The sequence below is a fragment of the Nylanderia fulva genome, unplaced genomic scaffold (genome assembly GCF_048542155.1).
Source record: "Nylanderia fulva isolate GAGA-0341 unplaced genomic scaffold, ASM4854215v1 Scaffold82, whole genome shotgun sequence".
Taxonomy (NCBI): domain Eukaryota; kingdom Metazoa; phylum Arthropoda; class Insecta; order Hymenoptera; family Formicidae; genus Nylanderia; species Nylanderia fulva.
The window spans coordinates 300,895-313,342 of NW_028190939.1; the positions used below are offsets into that span (position 1 = coordinate 300,895).

The 12,448-nt window shown below is 41.3% G+C and overlaps 1 protein-coding gene and 1 pseudogene across 1 annotated transcript; one reads left to right on the forward strand and one right to left on the reverse strand.

Moving 5' to 3' along the window:
- Nucleotides 1–2,204: 2,204 nt before the first annotated feature.
- Nucleotides 2,205–2,747, reverse strand: LOC146719912 (uncharacterized). The gene has a single exon (XM_085489407.1). The coding sequence runs from the start codon at nt 2,745–2,747 to the stop codon at nt 2,205–2,207; it is 543 nt and encodes a 180-aa protein (XP_085345533.1).
- An 8,066-nt stretch (nt 2,748–10,813) lies between these two features.
- Nucleotides 10,814–11,882, forward strand: LOC146719913 (uncharacterized; annotated as a pseudogene).
- The last annotated feature ends 566 nt before the right edge of the window (nt 11,883–12,448 follow it).

Genomic DNA, 12,448 nt, shown 5'->3' on the forward strand with positions numbered 1-12,448 from the left:
TCCAATCTGTAAACAATAAATTGTTTATAAAAGGAAAAGGAATGAAACACGCTGTGATTGGCTGGGACTATATACGACGTCATTATACAATAGTTTTAAATTGTTGCTATAGTATTTTATATATTTATCCAATTGTTTTGATACAATGTAGCAATTAATTGACACAAAATTTATTAAAGCACAGTTGGATAATTTACCTATAATAACGGTAATGATTTCTGATTTTTTTTTGCTGAAAGTGGTGTGTTTAATATCGTAGAAACCTGTGGTGTGAAAGCTAAGAAATATATTTTTAAAAACGTGTAATAACAAAAAATCAATAGTAAAACTTATAATGATATAAGATATAATATAAGATATAAGACATATACAGTAAGAAACGATATATCGAAGTATATTAATTTTAATATAACATCTGACACACACACACACATAACCTTTAATACACATTTGTTATCTTGTCGATATATACTTCGATAAAGATGAAAACTATGGCGTTTTAAGCAATTAAATATGTTGAATTGAAACGAGGAAAAAGCTTATGCTATATCAGAGAAAAAGTTTGTCCTGAGCACAAAATAAATATTGTAAACAACAAAGCGTATATTGTATCAATGCTTGACGAAGAAACTGAGGGTGAATACGTTAGGTGCAAAGATTGTGCAGTTTTAGACATTAAAGTATGATTAATACAAAAAAGAAAATGTTAATTGTGTGTTAACTGTGCAATTTTCTTAGATTTAAGGTGGTTGTAACCCTCATGGAAAAATATATATTCAAAAATATATTCAAAATATATTCTATAATATATTTTAGATATATATATATATATATATCTAAAATATATTATACAACATGTTAGATCCTATGAGGCCCGAAAATAACGTCGAAATGTCACATCCATGAGACATCATTTTCTGACGACTTATTGACGTCATTTTGACGTCTTTTAACGTCATTTTGACGTGTTATTGACGGCATAATATGACGAATATAAGACTTAAATTGATGAAATTTTTACAATTTTAACAATTAATATACACATAGTATCAGTTACGACTCATAGTAAGAATTCAATAATATAAAATATAAAAGTATATTCGACAACAGAAAAATGCCTTCTTAATAAATAAATTTACGCACATGTCCGTAAATTTATTTGTTAAAAACTCATTCTTCTGTTGCCGAGTACACTTTACATTAGAAGAATATACTTATGACTTTACTCTTAATTGTCTCTGTTTGTCAGCTTTATATAATTCTTTGATTAAACTTCTATCTTACATGCAAGATAGAGGACATCGCGATGCGTCGCATAGATAAATTAAGAAACTAAATTAGGACGTCTTCAAGACGTCTTAAGACGTCTTTAAAATAATGTCTTTATTTGGTCTAAAAAATGACGTCTTATAAACGTTCATTATTAGTCGCTGACGTCATAGACCAAAAATGACTAAAAATAGACGTCTTAATGACGTCTTCTGACGTCACTTTGCTACTTGGATATATATTATTATATATGTAAAATGTATAAGTGCATATAAGAAATTTAATCATTTTTGGCCGCTTATAATATATTTATAATATATGCAAAAATATATATGAAATATAAGTCTGCATATATACCAAATTATATCATTTTTTATTACAAAATATAAATAGTATATATTTATGTGTTTATACAATAATATAGTTTTATATGTATATATGCAAACATATGTGTGTGTGTGTGTGTGTGTGTGCGTGTGCGTGTGTGTGTAAAAATATATATAAAATATAAATTTGCATATACAAAATAAAATCATTTTTTGCTGTTTAGAGTTATCCTCCTTTTAAAAAAGGCATGTTATTTATTTTGTCCTCGCTTTTCCGCGATGTTGATTGGCTGTTATGTTGTCAAGGTGCGCTCATACGCGTGACTAGCTTTCGCATCATTTGACAGTTCGACAGGTTTTACGGTTAATATTATAACACAATCTACACTCCATTCCTCTCAGCCAATAGAACTTAATATTATAAATTACAAAAGGTTTCCGGATGGATGCCGCGTGGTTTAACAGCGTAATGCCGACGTTTCGCAAACGTTGCAGTTTGCATCTTCAGGGCTGAGAGCTCCGATATTGAGCTTTCTTGGGTTGTGGTCCTTATATATATATTATGGGAGGTTTTTTTATCTACGGAAAAGTATTCCGTAATGACGCCACCTAGTAGTGTGAGTGTATATTAAGGGCAGTGTGCCAAATAGGGTTTGTTTGATAACCTTTGCCGCGGTTGAGGTTGTCGGGATGTTTCAGAACTTCTAGGGCTTCACGATGTTTCCTGGCGAAATAGCTTTGCGAGGAGGCTAGTCTGGTTGCTTTGTCGTATTGTACCGAGTGTCCCGTCTCCATCCAATGTTCTGCCAAGACTGATAGACTAAAATGGCAGTACCTGGCACTCCGTTGATATTCCTTAATTCGTGTACTGATCTTTCTCCCAGTTTCTCCTATGTACACTTTTCCGCAGGAGCAAGGAATCCTGTATACACCTGGTGTTTCTAAGTGTGATCTCCGGTCCTTGGGATTAGAAAGTAGTTGCGCAATCTTATTTTGAGGTTTGGAAATTACTTTGATATTGTGTTTACCCAAGATCCTGCTAATGCGTTCTGTTGTACCCTGAAGATACGGAAAGATCGTCCATTTTTTATCTTCTTTTTCTTCTTCTTCTTTTTCACTTGATGTAGTTATCCGGAAACCTTTTTTTTGCATTGATGATTCCAATGGCCGCGAAAGTCTCAAAACTAAAATCAAAAACTTCCACGGAGAGGCTATCCTAGGGTCGGTAAACATATTTACCAAACTCAGAAAGTCTTTACATATTCAATTATGCTCTCTAGCCTTTCTAAAACGGTGTCGCGACCACCAAGTGATGCCTAAATGCTTCCAAATAAAGGACTCTTTACCTTCTTTCAAACAAGCCAAAATTATTCCCCGACAAGCGTCGTTGAGGTTAGTCAAAGAAAGAATCTCAGCAACCAAAAAGGTCTAGCTAAAATTTCTCTAAAACTTCTTAATTTACACCTTCTCCTCTCCAGTTCATTAGACCACGAACTGTGACAAATCCTAGATAGAGTAACATATGAACAAGCTATTCGCTCGGCTGAAGCCAGAACACGAATACAGAAAAACAAATATAATAAATCAAACCAGAAACCTTAACTCCAGTACCCATACAGTAAAAAATCTTAGCAGTCAAGCTCTTTCTTCTTCTGAAATCTCTATCCTTGCCAAAGGACTTAATTTTGCCATCACCCTCATTAATATTCCTACGGAAGAAATTATCAACCAAATTGAAACAACTATCTTCCATCTTCCCGCTGAAACAAGCAACAATATTAGAAATCGAATTACTAACGTTCTTCACAAAGCCAAACTTCCCAGTCAAAATATAAGCAGGGAAGAACGACTAGCATTCTGTAGTCTCAAACAGAACAGTAAGATTATTGTTCTACAGGCAGATAAGGGAAACACCACGGTAGTTATGGACAAAGATGAATACTGCGACAAAATCAAGGCAATGCTCTCAGACCACAATGTCTATAAAAAACTTAAACGCAATCCGACATCCAGCATAGAGAAAAAAACTTCTTTGCTTCTCAAGAATGCAGGTCTCTCTCCCCAAACAACTAAAAAGCTAACCCCTCCGAGACTCTTCAACCCCCAGATTTTATGGTCTTCCAAAAATCCATAAAGTCATCAGTTCCATTACGCCCTATTATTAGCAATATTGGAAGACCCACTTATCAATTAGCTCAGTTTCTTGTCAAATCTTTCCAAACTCTTACAGGACTCAATGATTTCCACATTAAAAACTCAACAGACTTTGTGAGCAGAATTACCAAACTCAAAACAAAAACTAATGACATTCTTGTCAGTTTTGATATAGTATCTTTGTTCACAAATGTTCCAGTACAAGACACTCTAGATATTATTAAAAAATCTAAAAATATTAGTAGGTATACTAAGGGAGTTCTAACCCAGGGGCAATGAGGGGGGGTGAGGGGCGGGGGGAAATCGGGGGCGAGGGGGGTGACGTCACGCGGGGGAGGGGGTCTTATCAGTAGATAAGCTTATCTTTTGTTTATAAACATATCAGATTACCTGATAAGGGGATCATGTTACCTGATAAGAGGATCATGTTACCTGATATGTTTATAAACAAGATAAGATAAGGGGATCATGTTACCTGATATGTTCATAAACAAGATAAGATAAGATAAGCGGCGTCTTTGTAAGGTATCAAAGATAAGATAAGCGGTGTCTTTGAGCGGTATCTAAGTTTTCATAAACAAGATAAGATAAGATAAGCGGCGTCTTTGTAAGGTATCAAAGTTTTCATAAACAAGATAAGATAAAAATTCTGCGAATGGCTGCCGCCGTTTCAGGCTTGGATCGAGCGCCGACAATTGGATATCTAAATTTTCTCCGAAGATAAAATAAGATAATTCTGCGAATTATTAAAAACAAAAGGTTTGCCGACAATCAAGCGGGTTGATCCATACAGGTTGCGACATGTTTGCGCGACGTGTCGATCCGACGGAGTGAAATGAAAGGTAACGGGCGGCCTTATCTATGTATTTTTAAGAATTATCAGCGGGGGCGAACGCAGACTTCACAGGCTTGGATCTCGCTCTCGCCGCAAGCCGCGCGTTGCCTCTCTCTCTCGCTCCGACGGGAGAGCGCGTATACCGCCGCGCGCTACCTCTCTCTCTCGCTCCGACGGCAGAGCGCGTATACCGCCGCTGCGGCCCGTCTTCTCTCTCGAAATGCGTGCGTCTTCTCTCTTACTATCACGCTGCATCAAATGCGTGCTGAATCCAGGCTTGGATCTTTCTCTCACTCACTCACTCTTGAAGGCGTGCGCCTCGTAAGATAAAATTATCGATTTTTTCTCGCTGAATGCAATGTCCTTGACACAATAATTATATCTCGCAAAGTATGTAACGGGTGGCGCGCAAATAAAGTACACCATGATATATACATATAAGTATTTATTCGTCTTATATTTAATACATAATTATATATAAAGTTTTATTACATATTAAAAACTAAAGCCACCAGCTCGCAATCGACAAGTTGGTGCATGTTGAAGGCATTGCTAGCGCGTATCGCATTCGACAATTCTCTCGCATTTGTTACAGTGGATGCAATATTGGAGAATTGAGTATATTTTTGATATCAACCGTTGCGACGAGCCTCGTCAATCGATCGTACATTATTTCGATACATAAATCGAGCTCGAACATACGATGTAACGTTGATTCGACCATCATCATGCGCACGTCCGCCGATTCGAGACTTATGAGCTTGGTGCCGTTTATCTTGTGAAATCGCACTGTTAGCGGCCCGACACTTATGCAATTATACACATCGTTGTTGGAGGAGGAGTCATTGTTCAGGTAATTGTGAAAAGCGTGGCGTTGCTCGTAGAGTCCTTTCCACGTTTCAAGAGATAGTAATAGCTGTTTTCCCCGATGATCTCCTATGGCGATCTCCACATAACTCGGCGGATCCACTCTGATGCCGATTTCGAGGAATTTGAATTCCGTTGCCGTCAATGCGTATCGTCTTCCAAGTATGCGAACCGCACGAGGCTCCAGCGAAACGCTGTAAAAATTAGATAAAAAAGATAAACTAAAATTAAAAAATATAAAATATATAAAAGATACAAAAAAGTTATACTTACTCGTCGCATTTCTTCTCGCACGTTTCTTCATGTCTTGGCATGTAGTAATTCATGCTGCTGCTGCTTCTTTGAACCAAGGGTATTAAAAAGTGAACCGTCAGTTAGAACGGTCGACGAAAAACTTATTGTATAATAAGGTACTAATAATCGAGTAACGGTCATTTTTAAAATATTAGGAGAAGGGGATTCTTAGAAATATATCTGGAGGGAAAGAACAAAGAGAAATATTTAAAATATTAGGAGAGGGGGATTCTTAGAAATATATCTGGAGGGAAAGAACAAAGAGAAATATTTAAAATATTAGGAGGGGGGGATTCTTAGAAATATATCTGGAGGGAAAGACAAATTATTAAAAGTAGTGGGGATAAAAGAAATTCTTAGAAATACGATTGCGTGAGAAATTTTTAAAAATAGTGGGGGTAAAAGGAATTCTTAGAAATATCTGATTAGGAAAAATAACAAAGAGAATAGTATGTAAATAATATGTTTATTCAAAAAACGGATGATCGTCGCGATTAGCCGACCACCAATTGAATAATTTAAATACATTTTGTAACGCGCAATTTTTTACATGTTTATTACATCGTAGAGTATATGTGGGATCTAATTTATTTAATGCAGGCACATCTTCATATATGGCATCCAAGGTCTCAATCATGAAACCGCTGCACACATCGTCCACTATTTTGGCAAGCCACTCTCGCTTTTCGAGTCCTTTTACATACACGAGAGAGGACTCTTCTTCTTCTTCTTCCTCCTCGTCTTGTTCATTTATGCCATTGATAGCTGCCGTGATCAAGCGCTGAGCCATGCAGTATGGAACATTTCCATCCTCCTATTGCAAGCTGTGATGATGCTGAGTTATCCATGAGGCCTGGCGCCTTTCCAACTTTATAAGCACGCTGCACGGCACAGGGCATGCGAAGAAATAGTGCGACATGATATATCCTCTTCTCAGGATTGCCGCTTCCTTCACGATAAATCGCTTGTTTAGGATAAATCCTTGCAGGTCGACAAACGTTGGTGCGGACATGATCTCTTCGATGTGAGTCAGTCGAGAGGTATTACTTCACTAACATCAGACATCTCGCATCATCATGATTATGTATCCTCCTCCTCCCCTCTCTCACGCGCGTAGTTGTGTAAACAATTTTAGGTGATTTTGCGCACAACGTTGGTCAACGGGTTGTACTGGATCACGCGATCGTGCATGATGAGGCAGTACGCAGTGGTATTATTAGGTATATTCTCCTTACACTCAAATTCCAATCTCACATCCACCGTTGCGCTCTTGACCGATTCGTTTTGTCGAGAACAATCGATAATCACAAACGGACCGTTTTGTAAAAACCGTGTGATGGTGAGGCTCGGCTCGAGATACTCGTATCCGTAATAATTTTTGCAGAAACGCGCATACGTGTCATACAGAATCGACCATCTGTTTCTATCGAAATCCAGATTCATATCGTCGTACGGATAACATTCCGAGTTCAGATAGAGTTTCACGTTGGTTAATTTACAGTTGTCGAATCGACTCGTATCCTCGGACATGACGTTTTTCCGCCCTGTCTGCAAAGCAAAAATTACATATCGCGGCTTCTCCAGTTTAGTCGCGGTCTTAATGGCCCACGAATGCTTGGTCGTACGCTGCAATAGCGGAAATTCGTATAGATCCCACGAGCGGAAACCTATGCTGAGGTAACGTCCGCTTTCCAGAGCGCGCAGCATCGACAGCTTCTTAATCTCGCTCAACAACACGTGTGGCATTCGCCATTGTATCTTGAATATGTTGATCGCAGGCGCCAGTGCAGAATTTCCATACAGACAATTATTGTCGTTGCGCGCTCGTATTAGGATCAACTCATGACGCGCATTAATAACCACGCGTTTGTAATCCTCGCAAAATCCCAGCAACATGTGCAGCGGTACGCAAAAAATAAAGTATCCATTCACAGTAGTCGGGCTATCCCAGCCTGCATTTCGCATAATCACGCTTCTATCGGATGACATTGTTACATAGTTTTTCAGCAGACTTGTTATTCCCACATTCCTGTTGCGATCAATCTTCACACCATCGAGCTCATAGCGAATTTCGTCAAACATGAATGCGACGCAATTATTTCCAGCATCACATTGGATCCCTCAACTGGATGAGTTATCCGCAGTTCACCCTCGATGTAGAGGAAACTCTCATACGGCAACGTATATAAATCCTGTTGTTGTATGGGTATTCTTATCTCGTCGCTGTATCCAAATGTTGTGTTGGCAAACGGGTTGTATGTGTGAGTCTCAATCTTGACGATGCGATCGTTAAAGACTGGCTCTTCCTCGATGTTGAGAATCTCAGTCATTGTTCAGATGGCGCGCACCGCAAATCCCAAAGATTGTAAAAACGCAACGTTTGACGAGGTGAGTCTCTTCTTCGTCGTTGATTTGATATTAGCGAATGATGTTGCTGCTGGCCTGATTGTGTTTTTCGTGTCTTTATTCAACACGAGCATCCCGTTGCACGAGGGTGGCCCGCCGTCGTACGTGCAATCTAACTGTTATCTCTTCACCTCAAAAATCGAGCAATCGCCCCTCCTGGTCAGTAACGCGTAACACTAAATCAGTAATGCTCCGTACGAAGACCGGCAGGTAAATGATCTGCGCCGGCGTTTCCGATATCTTATATCCTGGTGGTACCCTCGGTGAAAATTCGTGTATCGTGTGAACGAGTTTATCGTTGCTGTATGCACCCGCGGTCACGTTACACTCTATGCGGATAATGTTCACGTTGATAATATTAATCGCCATGTTCGATTTGTGCCATTTTCGCGGTTGCAGTATACGATTCGAGAATCCCAGCAGCGATCCAATGTTGTTGGGCATGCTAAAGTTTACTCTGTAGGCACACTTGATCTCGCTTCTCATCGTATTGTAATTAGCGCGGAGCACGATTGGGAAATCTTCATCGTCGACACCTTTATCACTAACAGCATTATGTTTTCGAGAAAGTGCGCGTTTCAAAAATTCATGTATCGCTTGCAGCTCGTACGATCCCTCGGGAATCGTAATTTCCGCATCGTCTTTGCCGTAGTAAGATTTATTATTCGAGGAATTCGCATTCGATATGGTGTGATAAGTTTCAAAATCCGTCAGACCGAGCTCGTAGACCGCGTCGCTCAAATCTATGGGCGGAAAGTCGGTCGCCGCGAGGACGCTACCCTTCCCAGTCAATGTTAGTGTTAGCGACATGTTGACAAAACTGAGTGAAATAGCGCAATGTCAGTCTTTAAATTCGCTGCAAGTTGAACTAAAATTCAATCTCTCGGAGAAACTGCAAGCACAATTGTCCACAGATACTCTGATCATACGTTTGATAAGAGGTGTAATTGTATTCCAATTTCGGCACGTTTAAATATCGCACCAATTCCTCGGGTGGTCAAAGATTGTCAAAATTGTCGAAATAGATTGCGTGATTTCCCCTTTTTGCATACGCCACCCAATGAGTGCCAGGACCGTCTGTGCTGTCCAGATTGACGATACCGCTCTCATTTTCTCACGCGCCATTTATCGGTAAATTATTGCGCATAAATACGCCTTGAAAATATGGAATGTGCATACATTTTGCAAGTTGTAGCAATTGCACATTTGTAATTACACCTTGCGGCATTTTTTACGTTTTTTTTGACGTTTTTTTTTCCTCGCTCTTCGTCCATATTTGTAAGGGGCGAGATACAGTCCGCGGCCTTCCATGGCGCGATTGTGGCGTAGTATCTCTTGCAACTGACGTTGCGCGGCTTTATTGTCGTTTACCGCTTTTGCTACGCCAGCCGCTCCGCCGACCAGGGATCCGAGCGCGCCCAGCATTGGTAAAATCGGCAAAAATCCGCCTTGTTTCGCTGCCGAAAGTACCCTCCTCTTCTTCGTCCTCTTCTTCAAGCCCATGCCGAGCTTCGTCTTGGCTTTCATCGCTGCTCAGACAACTGCGGCCGCGGCTCTCTCACCGAGACTCGAGTTTTTCGCGACGATGCGAGTTTTCGCTTTCTCGGCGAGTACCTTATCCGCCGCGTGTCTCTCGGTGAGTTCGCTGCTCCGAGAGTACGCTATATCGTGTTCACGGCACGCCGCGTCCAATGGGTTGACACCTTGATCACCTCTAGCCAATCGCTGTTCCAAACGAGTTCCCGGGCCGCAAAATTGATAGCCGGGGATATGAAGCTCGACCGGAAGTGCGTTTATCGCACGATTTAATACACCTGTGCCTATTTTCGTTGACATCCGCCTGCAATCTCTAGACGATACTGAGCAAAGCGCGAGTCCGCGCAGCTATAAATAGGCGGACGTTGGAGGTCAAATCGGGAGTGAGAAAATGAAATTCGTGCGACAACCTCTGACGATACGAGTGATGAATTACGACGACAGAGTACGCTGCAGCGTGAACGAAGGTGTGCGCAAACACGGTACGATGCTACCGACAACTATACGCGCGATCGTTTGCGGCCCCTCAAATTGCGGTAAAACCAACGTGTTGATAAGCCTGCTGGAAAGTCCGCACGGTGTGCGTTTCGAGAACGTGTACGTGTACTCTAAATCGCTGCAACAGCCGAAATATCGCTATTTGGAAGATTTATTGACACCGATTGACGAAATCGGCTACTTTACATTCTCCAATAACAGTGACGTCATTCCACCGAGCGAGGCATGTCCAAATTCAATTTTTGTCTTTGATGACGTGGCATGCGACAAGCAAGATACGATAAGAGAGTACTTCTCAATGGGGCGCCACTCGAACATCGACTGCTTCTATCTCTGTCAGACATACGCGAGAATACCGAAACATCTTATACGCGACAACGCGAACCTGCTAATCCTGTTTAAACAGGACGCCACCAATTTGAAAGCACGTGTACAACGATCACGTGAATACCGACATGTCGTATGAGGATTTCGGGGAGTTATGTCGTACATGTTGGCAGCAAAAGTATGGATTTCTAGTGATAGACAAGGACAGCTCGCTTACGAACGGGCGATACAGAAAAGGATTTAACGAGTTCGCGATACCGCAGGAGCCATTAGTCGTCGACAGCACTCTCTAGAGTTTAGGATGGCTGATAATATTCGCGAGCGTGAAAAGGTTGCCAAGGAGATTGCGAAAACGGCCGAATCGATCCGCAAGAAACACCTGCGCTTTGAAGACCGGAAAGATCGATGATGATATCGCCGTCAAGACTCACTTTAAACCTATTATCGAGCCGCTACAAAAGATTGTCGACAACGCGACGATTTCGGTGAAAAACGATCCTAACACCGACGACGACGACGATGTGAAAATCGAGACACGGTATGAGGGGGAGACACCAAAAAAGAGAAAACATAAAACTATCAAGCGATATAAAGAGGAGGAGGAGGCATTGAAAAAGAGAAAATATGATATTTCGAAGCCATTGGACGCTTCATTGCCGACAACATCTACACCGATAAGCGTACTACCTGTGATACCCAAAGCACTCGTAGACGAAAATGTTTTCAAAACCACGCGTAACCTGCCCGAAATATCCCTTCGACACTGGTTAAGATCGTCGGAAGGTCGACAAATGATGCGAAAGGATTGGGGGCCATTAGGACAAAAGTACATAGACGCTCTCCTCGGTGCTGATGAGAAGAAAGAAATTGATAATGTATACGGAGTCTACTTCGGCGAGAATGAATTGCGGCTCGGCAGCAAGCGATTCGCGATTGACAAAGATGACAATATAATCATAGGTGACACGCGGTACATTGGAACGCCCGGATTGTACGAGTTGATCTTCAAGAAAAGACCCGATTACCGGGATGACGATTTGCAAAAATACAAGCACATATTATTGGTGACAAACGTGCATAAACGCAATTTTGATGCGCAAGGTCGTGTGAAGGGTAGCAAGGGGGACAAGTACAAATATATAATCGCACCGTTGACGCGGGTAGAGAGCCCAAAATCTGGCACTGGAATGCCTCGCGCTATGACGCTAACCGACAATAAGATTGATTACGTGCACTGGGACAACCCCAACGAGCTAGTGGATCGCCTACGATTGCTCGACGCTTCGCGCCAAGCTGGCAACAACGCGCATGACAACGAGATCCTGTCGATCATCGAGGAACTGCGGGAAGCGGGCATTATTATAAATTAAACGGGGGTCCCGACAATCTATTCAGTCCATCGCGTGACACTCTACAAAGCATTGCAAAAAAAATGTCTATCAATAAATTTGGATTATTCGAGAGGAGAATTGATACAACCGGCGATCATTGGCACACATTGATGAGAAGATGTGTGCGTAAAAACGCTCTATGTCGCGTCGCTACAGATTATGACGCGAGATCGCGCAAGATTCGCCGTGTAGCGCAACCTGAGGCGGATACCGATGCCGTCAACAAATTGTACCTGGAAGAGTGCTTTAAAACATTGATGGTCCAACAGAAAGAGTTAGATGAGAAGCTGACTGCGTTAGAGAAGGATGTACGAGCGTTGGAGACTGCGATAAAAGAACTTTTGCGTGCACCAAACACTACCTCAGACATCTAATGAGCGGTTGGCTCAGAAACGTCTATCAAACAAACGTCTAGAAGAAGGGATTCTCGAGTGGTTACGATCGACGTGCTACCAAACAACAATGAGTGGCAACAATGAACGACTCGGAAGCAGCAGCTGTGAACGACCCGGAAGCAGCAGTGAACGACCTGGAAACGGTGGTGA

Bases quoted from the DNA above. Each gene is read 5' to 3' on its own strand.
- LOC146719912 (XM_085489407.1), bottom strand. From the start codon at position 2,747: ATGCAAAAAAAAGGTTTCCGGATAACTACATCAAGTGAAAAAGAAGAA.